At 42.8% G+C, this 18,424-nt stretch overlaps 1 protein-coding gene across 1 annotated transcript in view; it reads left to right on the forward strand.

The window, feature by feature from the left end:
- PYROXD2 (pyridine nucleotide-disulphide oxidoreductase domain 2) overlaps positions 1-17,041 on the forward strand; it is a 34,836-nt gene extending 17,795 nt beyond the window's left edge. The window contains exons 12-16 of the mRNA XM_075612334.1: positions 1,586-1,742; positions 2,232-2,386; positions 4,830-4,936; positions 6,268-6,388; positions 16,889-17,041. Coding sequence (XP_075468449.1) covers positions 1,586-1,742; positions 2,232-2,386; positions 4,830-4,936; positions 6,268-6,388; positions 16,889-16,965 — 617 coding nt within the window. The 3' untranslated portion in view covers positions 16,966-17,041. The remainder of the gene's footprint in view (positions 1-1,585; positions 1,743-2,231; positions 2,387-4,829; positions 4,937-6,267; positions 6,389-16,888) is intronic.
- The last annotated feature ends 1,383 nt before the right edge of the window (positions 17,042-18,424 follow it).

Raw genomic sequence — 18,424 nt, forward strand, 5'->3', positions numbered from 1 at the left:
GCGCCACCTCACAGTCAGAACTGGCATTGAGCTGCACAGAGGCCCTGCTTCTCTCCTCACTGCAACCGGCCTAATTATTCAACATTCTGATTTGCCCCGAGGCGGAGGGGGGGGGAGGAAGGGTTATTGTCCCCCTGCTCCCCAGGCCAGCCCGGCCCCCTGTAAAAAATAATGTAAGCCTTTAGCTCTGCTTATAAACTGCAAGATCTGATTCACTTCCACTGTCGTAAACGCATTAAAAAATGAATGACGATTTATCATTTACAAATATGTGGATACGGTCAGCTAGAAGAGGCCAAAACATGGAACTTCTTCAGGGCGTTAGGTAGAGAAATGCAGATACCTTCATCTTCCTGGTGGTGCTGGGCAAAATCCTTCACATTTTCTTGGCACATTTCCTGGTGATTTTCCTCTTTCATTTTGCCCAAGTTCACAGGCAAAAATAAACATGTGTGGGAATGCAACTATTCTTAATATGGCAGCTGCATTTTGTGACTTTACACCAGAATTTAGCAACAAGGGGCCATATATAAAGGGACATGTAACCTCCGGTCACAAGGCACCAGTTGTACAAATGTAAGCATACGTGCTTGGCTAATTCACGAACAAATATCTGTTGCATGGTTTTGCATACTTCAGCGCAAAAAAAAATGCACATCCCCCCTTCCAGTGACTGGCATTGGTTAATGGGAACTTTCTTTTCAGGAAGAAAGTAGAAACATGATGTATTTTTCAGTGAATTATGACAGCGGAGCGCAAACTCCCCGTGCCTGCGCCCCCCCCCCCTGCTCCCTCCTCGGTCGCGCCCAATTATATTTCCCATCAACTGTTAAAAATAGAGGTTCCATTGTTTAGGTGTAAATACATTATGAACTTAAAATGTTAGTGTAAGCAATCTCATGTGTTTCATTTCCATTTGTCTGTGATAGCTGAAGTTTGATTTCCAGTCAGATTTAAAATAAAATGATTTATGAATTATTTCAATTTCATTTATATTCATAATGTGTGTAAACAACAGTATGGATTTTGTTTAGCCCCGTTTGCGGCATCATGAGCTGTATAAATTGGAGTACCTGTACTGTAATTAATAGTTTGTCTTCTTACTAAAGTTTTTTTTATGTTAGACTATCGAAGACTTTAGATAGTAATCTGACACAAGTTCAAAAACTAAGTAACAAGTATACTTAAGCAATTGTTTTTTACTTCTTGATCACGGTTTACATTTGGTGCAGTAAATATAAATATTATTCATGGTGCATTTGCATGTCTTTGTTTGCAACCCTGTGTTCCCCATTATCTCTTAGCAAACAATGCTTCCACTGCAGACAGGGATTCTGGGTAATGACATGCAAATGAGCACAGTGAGTCACTCTTTACTTCTTACCCATTTAAACATGGACCCAATAAGTTTATACCTGCCGTATTACACAGCTTTTCAGCACATCCTGGGTTAAAGAAGTGTAGAGCCAGTAACCCTACTCACAGAGAGCTGTTTATAGTTGCAAATCTGAGTCTGTGTAATCTTGTGATGTGTAGTAACAGAAAGAAAACTGAACTCGGTCTTTCCTACTGCTTTACTCTGCAGTGGCTGTGGACCGGCTACCAAACTTCTTGGCTCTACCAAACACCGCTGGTGGCAAACCACTGCCCCATCACCAGTGTTCTATCCATCTGAACAGTGAGGACATGGGACTCCTTAATGAAGCCTATGATGATGCCTGTAAAGGGATACCTTCCCGCAGGTAATACTGAGATCAATACACGCTGCACAAACTTCAACCTGATCTTATGGGCTTTGCTGAAGCAGTAGCACAGTGGTAATGCCACTGCCTTTGGAGCGGGACCCCCTGCTTCCCGAGATACTTACCTCCGTAGGGGGTGCAGGTAGCAACTCCGCAGGTTAACGTGTCCCTGTCACGCGGGCCAATAGGAAGCTACAAGCGATGACATCACAGCTGCCTATTGGCCCGCGTGATGCGGGAGCTTTAAATTCGCCATGTCGATATCCCAGCTAGAGCGGCCACCGCACCCCCTAGGAGGCAAGTATCTCAGGCTGAAAACACCACAGTTCAGCTCAGAGACCCCCGGCTTTAATCCTATAACTTAAAATTGCTGCTTTAATGTTGTGGTATATTCTGTGTCTCCTTTTTATGGGGTAGTATTGCTGACTGCAATGTTCCTGTTTATTAGACACAATGTAATGTTACATTTACTTCTCCCTTTCATCACAGACCCATGATTGAACTCTGCATTCCTTCATCCCTGGACCCCACCCTCGCTCCTCCCGGGTGCCATGTTATTTCCCTCTTCACTCAGTACACTCCATACACTCTGTCTGAAGGACGCCAGTGGAATAATGAGGAGAGGAACCGCTATGCTGACACAGGTAAATGCACCAGGTTTTTGGTAACATTTGTTCTAACGATATTAAAGGTGTGGTTCTACTTACAGGTAGGGTTGGTTTTTTTTACAGGTGGGGAAGCAGGGGGTCTTCAGGACTGAGCTGTGTTCATTTCAGCTCCGGGGACCCCCTGATTCCTTAGATACTTTCCCATGTAGCTGCTGCCTGTAGCATCCCTGGCTGGGTGAACAATATGGAAGCCTAAATCTCCAGAGGCATGGAAGCCAATAGGAAGATGTGATGGCTTCCTATTGGCCCACGTGACATGGGGGATTTAAACCTCCATGAAAACCTGGCAGCACCTACAGAAGTACGTTTCTCAAGAAGCAGAGGGTTCCCGGAGCTGAATGTAACGAGGTTCAGCTCCGCAGGTGCCCCTGCTTCCCACCTAGGGAATTTGTTGGGTTGTTTTCAACATGAAAGGCTGCCCCCTATGATTTAAACCCAAATATAGGCTTTTGCGAGATTTGAAAAATGAGGGAATAATTATGTGCAGGAGGACCTACTATGCCCTATGATCTCAAGCGAAGACGTCCCATATCATTATTAAAGCCCCTTCAATAGTTAGTGCTGCGGACCCCCACTGACATCTTTATAGAGTTGGACAATATTGTTAGTTATTTCAGTGGATTAGAGGTCAGTAACAGATGGAATCACCATAAATGAATATAAACGCAGAGTTTAGTTTATTCATCTTAGGGCTTCTCCCCCGCTCCTTAATATAGACAAGGGTTGCTCAACTCCAATCCTCAAGCTCCCCCCCCCCCCCCCCCCCCCAACAGGTCAAGTTTTCAGAATATCCCTGCTTCAGCACAGACCAGTAGCTCAATCAGTCCCTACTTCAGCACAGGTGCCTCAATCCACCTGTGCTGAAGCAGGGATACCCTGAAAACCTGACCTGTTTGGGGGGCTTGAGGGCTGGAGTTGAGCACCCCTGATATAGACCACTTTAGTGTTAATAATGGTAGGGAATGCCACCATACTTGAGAAGAACAAATCATTAACACATGTATACAGTACAGGTATCGTATATTTATTTAAAGAATAATGTGCTTAGATACTGTATAAAAATCAGCATTCAGCACTGATGCGGTAGCATAGAAAAGTAATGGACTGCAGGAGAGTGTTTCTGAAGTACATTTTGGTGGCCCAGAGAGCAACGTTTGAGAGCATTTTATAGGCATATTTTCTCATAGAAAATAGAATATAATATTGGGGCTGAAAGGGCAAGAAAGACTGGGCTCCTATTTATGTGTTTTCTCATTCATGGGCCATCAGATGCCACACGGCTTGGCACCGCTTAGTAAATATGACCCGTTGTGTCTTCACAGTGCAGAATGTTAATGATTTAAAGCTGCAGACCAAGTAATATCCTACATGTGTTTTTTTTAATAAATCAGTTCAGTACTGTGAGAAAATACTCGTAGCATTTTTTTTTAAAACCACTGTGAATTACAGGCATACCCCACTTTAAGGACACTCACTTTAAGTACACTCGCGAGTAAGTACACATCGCTCAATAGGCAAATGGCAGCTCACGCATGCGCCTGTCAGCACGTCCTGAACAGCAATACCCTGTACCAAAGCTGTACGCAAGTGGGGAGACTATAGAGCCTGTTACACATGTCTTATTTACATCAGTTATGCACGTATATGACGATTGCAGTACAGTACATGCATTGATAAGTGGGGAAAAGGTAGTGCTTCACTTTAAGTACATTTTCGCTTTACATACATGCTCCGGTCCCATTGCGTACGTTAATGCGGGGTATGCCTGTACATTTTTAATTTATTATAATGTAACAAGCATTTTTTGTTTCTATAGTTATAGTCACATCCCCTTCCTCTTCTGAAACAGGTTCTGACACACTCCTTTTTGAGCCCCGCCCTCTCTCTAGCAGTACAACAATTGTATCTAGTTACTGCCTGGTCACGTGATCTTCCCCACAGAATTCTACATGTTTGGTCCTCGTCTGCTGCACTGACAGCCATTTAGTGAACCCACCAGCCGAATCTTCGCCAATCAATTACAGGAGAATGGATCGATCGGCAATTTAGCGAATTACTTATCATTGTGTGGATTGTATTGATGCACATAAAGGGGGGGGGGGGAAATAACCGGCAGCTTGGACAGCTGTGATAAAATCCCCTTCACGGTTCTATTCCTTCCCCGCTACACACTTTCCAACCATGACTGCTTATTGAAAAAACTGCTGATCAAAACTAGTAAATTGCCTCCATTTACAAATGTGAAAGAAGGGAGATAGACTGTTTTACATGGTTCATATCACGTTGTTCAGCTAATACTGTAGCTGGGAGCCACAAGAAGCAGTGGCACACTATATGTCTTTTCCACTACTGACATACAGTATACATAGGCTATGTTACAATGTATCAATGTTACTTTTATGTCTTCTTGTTTCTCTAGTGTTTGATTGGGTAGAGAAATATGCTCCTGGTTTTAGGTCTTCTGTGATAGGCAGAGACGTCCTCACACCACCAGATTTGGAAAGGATATTTGGACTCTCTGGAGGCGTAAGTAGCTTCTGTTTGTTTTTTTAACTGGAGCCAAGTTAGTGATAAAAAAAATAAACGTGAGCAGTATGGTTCTCATTTTTGTAAACACTGCAATACTCTCAGTAAGAGAGCAGTCATACTCATTAACAAAAGCACGCTTAAAGCCGCCAAGTCATCAACAAAACTATCTCATAAGAATCTTAAAGCAGCAGTTCAAGCAATATCCGACATGTGTGTTTTTAATAAATCAGTTCTGTACTGTGAGAAAATACTTGTAGCATTTAAAAAAAATTGTTTTAAAGACATTTGTAATGTTTCTAATGTAGGAAGCATTTCCAAAGTGACAGCCCCTTCCCCTTCTGATAGGCTCTGGCTCTTGAGCCCCGCCCTCTCTCTAGCAGTGCACCAATTGTATCTAGTAACTACCCAGTCAATCATATCCCAGGACTACATTGCCCAAAATGCTGTGCAAGAACTGAATTAAATAGCCCAGAGCAAGCGATTTCATTACAGGAGAACAGATCGATCTGCAGCTCAGCTAATCACTTGTCAGTGTGCAGATTGTATTGATGCACATATTGAATGGGGAAAATATATATATTTTTTTAAATGGCAGCTTCAACTGCAGCTTTAATCGAATTCATAAGTTAAGAATTACATAATTAAATAGTATGGAAATGAATGCCACTGAATCATAAAGTCAATTGTTACATTTAAATCTTTATTTTATTAAGTGTCTTAGTTTTTTTAATGAGGGGACACTGACCTGTTGGGGAGGGGGGGAGGAGATGCTTGCGGACTGGAGGGGAGCCCTCTGCAGTAGAGATCAATTTCTTTCTTTGTACATAACACGGTAAAATATAGCAGATTGACATACAGGGCTGAACTCTAATGTTAAAAAAGGTGTATTTTATAAGGCTGAAGGTACAGTAGTGTTTCTGTGTTCTCTTGTGGTCCTACTAGTGGCCTGGTCACTAATATGTAAATAGGACCTGAAGACAACACGAACAAAAGGTTCAGCGCGGCTGTTTCAAACCATTCTCCCAGGCAGTAAACACATTTCATGTATTCTGCACACTGTCACATATTATCTGATTTTCTATTTTTATTATTACTTTTTTTATTGGTAGTAGTTGAGACTGAATAACATGATGACTCGTATCTTAATACTGTCCTCATGAAAACCCCAGAAAAAGCAGATTATAGGATTAACCTATGAATTAGCAAAAACACATGAATGTACTTAATATAAATGATTGGTTAATTACACCCAAGTATGTATACTGAGAATACGGCATGTTTGATAATTAATGCGCTGCAGCAGTTAATACCTGCTCTTGTGTTCACAGAATATATTTCATGGAAGTATGTCTTTGGATCAGCTGTATTTTGCACGGCCAGTCCCCGGCTTTTCCAATTATAGATCGCCAATCAAAGGTCTTTACTTATGTGGCAGTGGAGCACATCCAGGTACTTGTATGTTTTTGAATACCAAATATAGTCATCCAGGTTTTAAGTTACCCATCTCTTAAAAACAAAAGGCCCCTCTTTCGTCTTTCGCCACTATTTTTATTGCTGGAATAAGGCACCGGTCATCGGAATTAAAAATAAATACTGTGTAAAGCGGAAGCATAAGCAGCAATTATCCCAGTGTGGACGCAAAACGCTCTGTGTCTGTCTGTCTCCCAACTCTTACCCAGCTGGGAAAGTCTCCTCTGGTTGAGCATTGGCTAAGCACTAAGCTGGGTGTCTTCTTAACTCCGGGGCTGATTCTGTATGTGCTGAAACGGCTGGTCGGGCCGTTTTCTGACGAAACTCCCAATTGAAATCATTGGCCCGCTTCTGCGCATATGGAATCGGTCCCATAATGTTCAGTGCTTCAGTATATTTCTCAGCACTTTGGACCATATTTCCCTAAGCAGTCTTCTGCCAGAACAGCACACTGTCCAGCCCATTCATGTCAATGAGCTTGAAGGTATCTTATATAATAATCACTTTATTTCATATAGTGCTTTTCTCCCAATGGGACTCGAAGCGCTTTGCACGTGGTACGCAGCACAGAGGGTTGTTACAGCCACAGCCCCTGCCCAAATGGGCTTAAACAATCTGTTTTTGGTGCCTTATGGCAGAAGACTGCTTACTACATATGGCCCTATTTCGTTAAGAGCCAGTGATTTGGAGTAATGAAGAGTTAATGGGTAAATGATCACATTGTGTACAGTAGCTGATGAGGGGCAGTAGGGTAAATTCATTAAAACCAGTTATGGCTGTACCTTTCAAAATGGAAGAATGGACAGTTGTAAATAACATGTCATTGTTTGTAAAATCACCACTGTGAAGGGTTATAAATAAAACCGATCATTTCACTTTTTATTGGCCTGATTTTAAACCAGATTAAACTACTTTGGCCACAAAGGGCCAATAGACTAATATCAACACATTGACCATTAAATGTGGCCATTATATTCCACACCTGCACTGATTGGGCTATATACTTGTTAACCAGGATGGCAGCACAAGAAATTAGCAAACTTATTGAAATGATGTTTATGTTTCGATTTGACTATTGTAGCATAGAGCCGCTTTGTCTTTTCTTTGTACAAATGAATTTTTGAATGTTCCTTAATCACTTTTATTTATTAAAATACGTTCGTGCTGATTGGGGGACTATTGCAGGTAAACCCCCGCTGAAGTCAAGCAGAGCTTCCGTGCGATATTGCCGTGATCGGCACTATCGTGGTTGAATGACTAACCCATGTATTGTCTGTGATTGTCAGACCTTATTCACTGTAAATTACTTTATGGTTGGACCCTTGGGTGTCTGTTTCAAGCCCTGGTAGCGCAAAGGGTTGTTTTTTGTTGCAAGTCACACTGAAAAATACTTGTGACAGGCAGTGTCTATGTAATAATATCATTTGTGGTCATTTAATGTATGCCTGCGAAGAGATGAGGGATTTATAGAGAAAGTGGGAGGAGCTTAGAGAGGAGTCACATTCACACCTTGGCGTATGCAGGGCCGATGAGAGGGGGGAGAGCTGGTACAAATTACCGGGACTATGTTTTTGTCTCTCGGTAGTATCATTATTTATCACTGCTTGCTGCCGACCTCCTTTTTCCTTCTGAACCACAGCGTAGTGTTACCATGGCAACGCGATGACCTGCGACGTCCATGGTGTCATTTGACGCTGCAGTTCAGAAAGCGAAGGAGTGTGGCAGCAAGGAGACGGCCACCACAGCTAAGTGCAGGAGAAAAAAGAGCTGGCATACACACAAGTGAATCTATTCCGGTCGCGATTACCTAAACGATTACCTAAACGGACAGGCACCCATAGACGGCTATACAGGGCTTCTTTCCCACGCATGCACACTTCGCCTCTTACCACGCTCACACTCGTGGAGGCTAGATTGCAGCCAGTGCTACAGAGTCAGCCCCAGCGCGCGGGACTGCCATCTGGAGGGAACCTTACATCGCCCCTTTATACCCTCTCAAGTGGTGCCTTACAGAAGAGGATATCGCCTAGACCTGGACTCATTAAAGTTTTACTATATGTAAGTGTATACTTTTTTATTGTTTGTATTACACTATTCTACTCTTACCTTGGTGCGCACCTGTGTCTTCTTTTTAAAGATACAACTACTTCAGCCCACGCCAGCTGCTTCATACTGCAGTACATACACCCCTGCGGCTTTATCACTTGTTGTTTGCTTTCACTTTATACAGAAGATTGTGGAGTTGCAGTCGAAGCATAGTTTCTAGAAGCTACAACTAATGTGGGCGGCTTAGCGCTAACAAATAATTTCCCTTTTGTAACTAGTCTGTGTTGGGACACAATTATGAAACCGTGGGACTTTTCACGATAACCTTAGTCATTCTGGAAGTTACTTTGTCAGTCAAGATACAGACCAATTGTGATCACAATGTTTTAACAGACTAATCACTTGAGGGCTGCTGGGAACTGAACTAATGGGGGGTTGGGCCGTCCTTGTCTACGTTGCTTGTCCCTCTGGCAGATAAAGGGGTAAAATAAACGCATGAGACATAGTTTATTTCTATTCATTTGCTCAATTTAGCAGTCTCCACAAATAGCATTTCTTTTAAGTGTTGTATATTTTATTTGAGGCGGTATTAAAAATGGCTGCCCCTTAATAAAGCTATTGTGTAACTTATGCTGTATTTGGGCCTCGGCTGAGATTTTTTAAAGATTATGAAATGGGACTGTGCCACCTGTGCTGAAGCAGGGATATCCTTAAATTCTGACCTATTGTTTGGGGTGGGGCCTTGAGAACCGAAGTTGAGAACCCCTGTCCTAAGGACTTCATCGATTATTTCTTAACCGAGTTTGTTCAAATAATATAATTCATAATCATAAGAATGAACATGAAGAATGGCCCATTGTAGTTCAGTCACTATGGCCAGTCACTGCCCTGTCTCTCAGGCTTTGTAATCAGGAAAGATTTCTATTCCTATTTGTTTAATAAATCAAACAGGCCACAAAATGAAGTTGGTGTTGTGAGTAATAAAGATATGGGCGTTACCAGGTTGCTGAGTAACTTCTCATGTGTACGTACTTAATTAGTAGAATTACACATTGTTTGTGATGCAAAGATATCCCGTTGATTCTCCTGACCTCATCCCTTATCCTGGAATGTGACCCATGTAACAAGGAATAGACTGTGGATGTGCTGTGAACCTAAATGATGGTTTGCAGGATGATGCTATTTCTGGTTGTAGACCAGATTAACACTATCACAGATCTGAGTTGCAGCGACACACTGATGTTAAAGCAATCTGTGCTGCTTGGTTTTTGTAGATATATATTTTATTTGAAACATGGGAGCTAAACAGCAGCAGTACCCATCACAGGGATCCCCTCTTTCCTGAGAGAGTTCATTTTGAAATTCCTATGCAAGCAACATTGTGCAGGAGAAACAATATGGCAGCTTGGGGACAGCCCACAGAAGGCCATGAGATGACATTGCAGCTTCTGATTGGGTGACACTGCAGTCATCTTTGTTTTCCTCCAAGTATTGGCAAATAAAATATATTGGCAACTGAGTGGTCTCTGGAGCCGGCGTTTTGGCGTTATGGTCCCCTTCGCCATAACCGCTCCGCCGCTGGACACTCAGCCATCGGCCGTTTCACCAATAAGGTAAGTTAACTTAAGGGGTTTTAGCAGTTAGGGGGTTAAGTATAGGGTTTTTAGGGTAAGGTGTAACGGTAGTATTTGGGGTTCAGATTAGAGGTTTTTAGGGTAAGGTTAGGGGATTACCTTAGCGGCGAAACGGCCGATGGAGCGATGTTCCTGCGGTGAGGTGTGTGGCGGCTAAGTTTTGGCAGCGACTTAGTCGGAGCAAAACATCCGCCGCCAAATGTCCTAGGCCATTCGGGAGCTGCACGCGCTGCCGTTCAGCTCAGGGGGAGCCCCTGGTTCATATAAGGTGACAACAATACGGACTTGATTTTGGGAGGGTGTAACTGGTGCAAAATCTATATAATGCATGTACAGTAGCTTGGTTTCCAAGCTAAGGCTACGTCCATAGAGGGGGGAGCCGCGCGGACGCTCCTCGCTGAGCGCCGTCATCCTCAATGAGGATGTCTTTAGAGGGGGCTCCCGCGAGCGTCCGCAGGTGTGCTGAGGCGCAGGGATTTTCAGATGACAGCAGAGCCTGTTTCTCATCGCGCTGTCGGCGGAAAACACCCAATCAGCGCGAAGCAGCGTCATGACGTCGGCACCGTGACGTTGGCGCTTCACGGGCTATTGGCTCAGCGACGTCACTGCCCCGCCTCCCGATAGCGCACACTGACTCACCTGCCAGTCCGTGGAATCGCTCCTGACCGAGCAGGCGAGCCTCAGCGTCAGCGTGGAGGAGTGCGGCTTCCCCCTCTATGGACTCAGCCTAATACTCCCAGTCTGGCCATAAGGAGGGTTATTTAACAAATTCTTCAAAAGTGGGTCAATACTACTGGTTTTACTGGGGTTCTCTTCCCCGTTAAGTAGTATCATAGGCTTTTAACAGAGAAAAAAATGGTATATCAAAAATAAAAATAATAACTATTGAAGGGAAATGATGTATGGATAACTGATTAGTTATATATATATATATAAAAAAATTTAAAAAAAGCAGACTTCATGTACATAATGAAATGTATGATGCATGCGTATCCCTACTTTTTTTAAATTCTTTCATGCATATTAATTTCCTTTAATGATAACAAATTAAAGATGGAGGTATAGTAATAAGTGTTGGCCACTGAACTGTATTATTACTCCTTTCCTCAATTACAGTACATTTCTATGACCTGTTTCTGCTGCTTCTAGTAGCGATGTCATTAGAACAAATGCACGCACTATAAACATTGATGAGCTCTGTATAAAGCTGCATCTTTTTTTATTACCCACTTTTGATGCATATACATTCTTTTTAGTAGCCATGTACATAAAATGAGTACAGAACTGATGAACATTGTTGAAGTGGATATTAAACAATCTGATTTTTATACGAAGATTTTAAGGACTGCCACATTGTTTTTAATAGTTCTGAATGTGTGAACATTTTGGTTTTAACATTGAAAGACTGAAAAAGAACACCAATATCGTTTATATGACTTGAATATATCAAAATACAGAGGTGTCATTATACTATGCATAACCTTTCACTTATCATCATATATCTAGTAACTAGGCAGAATTAAGGGATGGTATCCCTATAAACGGGTCTCAGCTGACTCAGGGCAAAGTGCATGCAGACTAATAATAATAACCTCTGTGATCAAGGTATAGGAGCAAATATAAGTGCTGGGGAAATGCAGATAAACCATGTGTAATGGTACATGAAGTGGTATATGTGTACTGATGGCGTTGTGTGGCTAGCTCAGGTCTCCATATATGCCATAAAGTCCCCAAACAAGCCCCAACAGATTCCCCTTTTACAGCACAGCTCTTTCCTTGTAGTGGGTGCTTCACGTCCATAAATGTACATAGAAAAGTAGTCCCAAGGGGGGCACAGGCGGAGCACTGCCAAATCAATGAGGGAGAAAAGGGGGCTGCATCCAGTAGTTATTAAAAATGTATTTATTAAGTGGTCAAAGCAAGAACATAAACACTTTTACGCGTTTCGGGAATTGCGTCCCTTTCTCAAAAAGTGTATCCGCGTCTGCGTGCATACCCGTTTCATAGCTGTCCCCCGCCCTCGGCGATGACGTCACGGGGCCGAAAACTCGCGCGAGTTGGTCAGAGAGACCAACCCATTGGCTGAGAACACCACCAATGAGTAGCCTCCCTGAGATCTCGCCCCCAAGTGAGCCGTGGGACCGGGAGGTGCCAGAAAAAAAGGGGCATGGCTGCAGAAAGAAAAATACAAAACACATTGTGCAAACATAACAATGTAAAAATGATACATAAAGTTAAAATCACGGGTAAAAAACAACTGTTTGGGATAGAAAGGCTCTCAACAAGATATGGGTTAAACACATGGCATAAGTCATATTATTCTCAGTACTGATATAACAGCTAGAGTAACAAAACTGGCATATATAGAACCACAGAGCAGGTATAACAACTTATAGTAAGAGATATTAATATATCTAGATTCTCAATAAGTAAATCATATTGGTAGTATAGTACAGAATTCATGTAGCAAACAATGCTCAAAGGATGAATTAGAGGTGAATTAATCATCTCAAGAGTTAATGAGTGAAGTTTTCATTAAATGAGGCATATAAGCATCTATGTGGATTATTGATCATTAAATAGAGATCAAAAATTGGTTAACTTCAACCCCTCTTTTGCAATCAATAAAGACTGTGTTGTCCATCTTATTTGCATGTATTGTAATAGTGCAGAGGAAGGGGCAACAGGAAGGGGAATAGGGAGGGGGGGTGAAAAAAGGGGGGGGGAAAGAGGAGGGGGAAGGAGGCGGGGGGGGGGGAGGAAGGGGAAGGGAGGGAGGGGGGGGGGGAATGGGAGGAAAGGGAAGAGAAAAGAAAAAGGAGGGGGGAAGGAAGGAGGAAACGATACAGCATCAATGATATCAAAAAATGATAATAAAACAATCATATGAGAGAAACAAAGAAATAAATAACTATGTATAATGAATCTGTTAATGTCTGGGAACTCAGATAATTTAAGCAAGAAAATGCTTGAGTTCCCAGTCTAGATTTATGCCCCTGGGTGCCATAGACCCAAGGGCATAAATCCAGAACATCTCTCTTTTGTTCAACAATGACTCCCTATCCCCTCCCCTCACATGAGGTCGTATGTGTTCCACCGCACTAAACTTAAAACCCTTGGTGGAGCCAGATTGGCATTGTAAGAAGTGGCGTGCCACTGGGTACCTTTCATCTTTGTTGAGAATAGTTCTTACATGTTCTGTAATTCTCTCTTTTAATGGACGAATCGTCCTACCCACATATGAACAGCCACATTCGCACCTGAGTACATACACAACAAAATTGGTGTTACATGTCATGAATGAGGATAAGATATGGTTCTTTTTTGTGTTAACATTTTTGATATGTTTTATAGGATAGGCATACTTGCACATCTTGCAATTTCCACAACTGTAGAAGCCTTTCACCTTATTCAAATTTTTCTGTCTATCAAGGTCAAACAGACTTGGAGAGACTCTATTGCCGATGGTCTTTGCTCTTCTAAAAACCATCCTGGGACGGTCTTTGATGAAATTCTCTATGTCCCTATCTAATCTCAATACGTCCCAATGCTTAGTTAAGATAGCTCTGATGTTTTGTGCCTGTCTGGAAAAGGTAGTAATGAATAAAGGTGCCTCTTCAGGCTGTACATTGTGTATTTTTGCACCCTTTTTGTGCTTCCTTGTGGTCTTATTCAAGAGAGTTGTTCTATCTACACTGAATGCGAATTCGTATGCTTTGTTGATATCTTCCTCTCTATATCCCCTATTTATGAATCTTTCATAGAGTTCTTTGGCCTGTGTTGTGAAGGTCTGGTCAGTTGAGCATAATCTCCGGAGTCTAAGGAATTGCCCTTTCGGGATACCTGTGATAAAGGATTTAGGATGTGCGCTATTGGCTTGGAGCAAGGAATTTCTTGAGTTCTCTTTTCTATACATTTTGGTTTGAATTCTGGAATCTTCATCAACATACAGATGTAAGTCCAGAAAATCCATCTCGCTCTCATGGGATCTGAACGTAAATTTAAGGTTAAATATATTATTGTTCAGATATACAAAAAACTCATGTAGTGTACAAGTGCTACCAGACCAAATAATAAGGAGGTCATCAATGTAACGTCGATAAAAAAGAATATTGTGTCTAAAGGGGTGGCTGTTCATATGTGGGTAGGACGATTCGTCCATTAAAAGAGAGAATTACAGAACATGTAAGAACTATTCTCAACAAAGATGAAAGGTACCCAGTGGCACGCCACTTCTTACAATGCCAATCTGGCTCCACCAAGGGTTTTAAGTTTAGTGCGGTGGAACACATACGACCTCATGTGAGGGGAGGGGATAGGGAGTCATTGTTGAACAAAAGAGAGATGTTCTGGATTTATGCCCTTGGGTCTATGGCACCCAGGGGCATAAATCTAGACTGGGAACTCAAGCATTTTCTTGCTTAAATTATCTGAGTTCCCAGACATTAACAGATTCATTATACATAGTTATTTATTTCTTTGTTTCTCTCATATGATTGTTTTATTATCATTTTTTTATATCATTGATGCTGTATCGTTTCCTCCTTCCTTCCCCCCTCCTTTTTCTTTTCTCTTCCCTTTCCTCCCCTTCCCCCTCCCCCCCTCCCTCCCTTCCCCTCCCCCCCCCCCCTTCTCCCCCCCCCCTTCCCCCCCCCTTCCCCTTCCTCCCCCCCCCTTCCCCCCCCCTTCCCCTTCCTCCCCCCCTTCCCCTTCCTCCCCCCCCCGCCTCCTTCCCCCTCCTCTTTCCCCCCCCGCCTCCTTCCCCCTCCTCTTTCCCCCCCCCTTTTTTCACCCCCCCTCCCTATTCCCCTTCCTGTTGCCCCTTCCTCTGCACTATTACAATACATGCAAATAAGATGGACAACACAGTCTTTATTGATTGCAAAAGAGGGGTTGAAGTTAACCAATTTTTGATATCTATTTAATGATCAATAATCCACATAGATGCTTATATGCCTCATTTAATGAAAACTTCACTCATTAACTCTTGAGATGATTAATTCACCTCTAATTCATCCTTTGAGCATTGTTTGCTACATGAATTCTGTACTATACTACCAATATGATTTACTTATTGAGAATCTAGATATATTAATATCTCTTACTATAAGTTGTTATACCTGCTCTGTGGTTCTATATATGCCAGTTTTGTTACTCTAGCTGTTATATCAGTACTGAGAATAATATGACTTATGCCATGTGTTTAACCCATATCTTGTTGAGAGCCTTTCTATCCCAAACAGTTGGTTTTTACCCGTGATTTTAACTTTATGTATCATTTTTACATTGTTATGTTTGCACAATGTGTTTTGTATTTTTCTTTCTGCAGCCATGCCCCTTTTTTTCTGGCACCTCCCGGTCCCACGGCTCACTTGGGGGCGAGATCTCAGGGAGGCTACTCATTGGTGGTGTTCTCAGCCAATGGGTTGGTCTCTCTGACCAACTCGCGCGAGTTTTCGGCCCCGTGACTTCATTGCCGAGGGCGGGGGACAGCTATGAAACGGGTATGCACGCAGACGCGGATACACTTTTTGAGAAAGGGACGCAATTCCCGAAACGCGTAAAAGTGTTTATGTTCTTGCTTTGACCACTTAATAAATACATTTTTAATAACTACTGGATGCAGCCCCCTTTTCTCCCTCATTGATTTGGCAGTGCTCCGCCTGTGCCCCCCTTGGGACTACTTTTCTATCTAGTAACTAGGGTTGCCAGGTGGCTTCTCCAAAAATACTGGACACAAATGGTGAAAGGAGAGACACATTCGAGGAGCACACTCCCGCTCCATGCTATTTCCTCCTCTCCTTGGCCCCACCCCCAGGCTCCTGACACCACCACCTGATTTGGCTGCATTACCCAGCAGCAGCCAATCAGGATGGAGGAAGCTGCTCAGCCCCTAGCAATCGCCCTGCTCACACTCTGCTTGGAGAAATCCCGCGGCCCCCCAAGCCGGCCTGTATGTCCAGAGGTAATACCGGACACATACATGTCCAGTATTCTCTCCTTTTTTTTACTGGACAGGGTGTCCAAATAGAGGACAGCCCGGTTCAATACTGCACACCTGGCAACCCTACTAGTAACAAAGGAGGGCGAGGGAATAGTGGGTATGATGCCTTTTATTGGACCAACAAGTAGTTGATATGTTACTAGTTTTCAAACCTCTCAGGGTCTTTCCCTGTCCCTCTCCCTCCTTTGTTACTACATGGAAGAAAGGACAATCACGGTTACCCACCATTCGTGGTCTGCATTATATATAATATCCAATATATATTATATCCATGTACATACATGTATACATGTTTGTACAGATCTCTCATACATTCCTTTTTGATGTACTGTACAGGGATGATGCCATATTTCTTGTGAATCGCCAACATCTCACCGCATACCTACCAGAGACTCTCACATCCACCACCAGTTTAAGTTCTTTCAAATCTAAGGCTGTCTCACATTTTAACCTGGTCTGTAACTGTTTCATACGCCCATAATATATATTTTCTTTAACTGTGCACGCAATGTCTTGTATATAATGTATACCTTGTTCATTTATGTAACTGTACTTGAAACCATGTATTATTTGTTTTACTCTGTGCCCAGGACATACTTGAAAACGAGAGGTAACTCTCAATGTATTACTTCCTGGTAAAATATTTTATAAATAAATAAATATACACCAGAACTTAATTCCTTTGCTGGTAGTACTAGCTGCACCCATGTTGGCCATTTAAAGTAGCACTACCTACAAACTACAGTAAATCCAAATGCTGTGTATTGTCATTAAACAAACTTTCTTTTCTTTCAGGAGGAGGTGTAATGGGAGCATCAGGACGAAATGCAGCTTTAGTTGCTCTGCAAGACCTTAAACATGATATTTCGTAAAACCAGGTTAAGGTTTCCGTCTTCACAATCTGGATGGTTTACGTGAAATGTAAAATAAACCTGGGATTTTTATTTCTGTCTCGTATAACTTGTGCACATGTTTTCTCTGTCCTCATGTACAAGTTCACACACTGACAACTCAAGGCTCTACTCCCTTTTTTTTTTTTGCTGTACCTCCCTGCTGTTTAACACCTTTGGCCACCCTTTACACCTGCAATATCTTCACTCCCTTGGTTTCAGTAACAAATCTGGTTCACCTCTTGTCCTTCTAATTGCTCCTTCAGTGTGTTTCTAGCTCTTTCTCTTCTCCTGTGGCCCTGTCTGTTGGCGTGTCTTGGGTCCTCTCTTTCTCTCTATATATAATCTCACTTGGTGATCTCGCCAGTTACTTGGTTACAAACATCACCTCCCCATACAGTGACACCTCCCATACAGGTGACACCTCCCCATACAGGTGACACCTCCCCATACAGGTGACACACAACTGTATCGTTCTACCTCTTGGCTTCCTCCTGACACCCAAGTCACAGATTGTCCTTCTGCTATTTCATGCTGAATGACCCTAAGTGACCTGAAACTTAACATCTCTAAAACAAATCTCATTACAATCCCACCTAAACCAGACACAATTGCTCCTATGTCTGTCAGTCAATAACAATACCATTCACCCAGTCTCCCAAGTACACAGCCTTGGTGCAATATTTGAGTCCTCCCTCTCCGATCATATTCACGCTGTTGCAATTGTGGCTCCTCTTCATTGCCAGAATCCACACTTTTCTCTGTTGCTCTACAACTCATGCATGCCCCCATTATCCAGGAATTAATACATTGAGAGTTGCCTCTCGTTTCAAGTATGTCCTGGGCCGAGTTCTGTAGGATTACCATACATCCGTATTTTCCAGCTTTTTAATATAAAGTCGCCGTCAGGGGAGGAGTTTTTAAATAACTAAATGTCCGGGATTTCTGGCGCGCATGTACTAGCGCCGACCGCTCATGCACAGTTTGCATTTATCGCTCGCGCATGCTTTGGCGGCTTTCGCTCGTGCATGTGCAGTCGGCACCCACCACTGTCGCACATGTGAACAAAAGCTGAATGCGCATGCGTGAGCAATGAGCACCGACTGCGCGTGCACGAGCGGGGTGCTCATCACTAGAGTATGCGCGTTTCGGCTTTTGTTCGTGCATGCGTGGGAGAACGCTGACTGCGCATGCGTGTATTAAAGCTGACTGCGCATGCATGTTCGCTGACTGCGCATACGCCATGGGTGTTCCGACTTGGTACCCTCTTTGTTTTAGTGGTGAATTATGGTAACCCTACAGTTATGATAACAATACATGGTTACATTAATTGAACAGAGATTATACATTAAATTCACAGATATTTCATGGACAGTTGAGATTTATTATGGACATATGTAATGTAACACCCCTATCCCACCCGGCTGTCAGACATAGGGTG

This window comes from Ascaphus truei, chromosome 8 (genome assembly GCF_040206685.1).
Source record: "Ascaphus truei isolate aAscTru1 chromosome 8, aAscTru1.hap1, whole genome shotgun sequence".
NCBI lineage: Eukaryota > Metazoa > Chordata > Amphibia > Anura > Ascaphidae > Ascaphus > Ascaphus truei.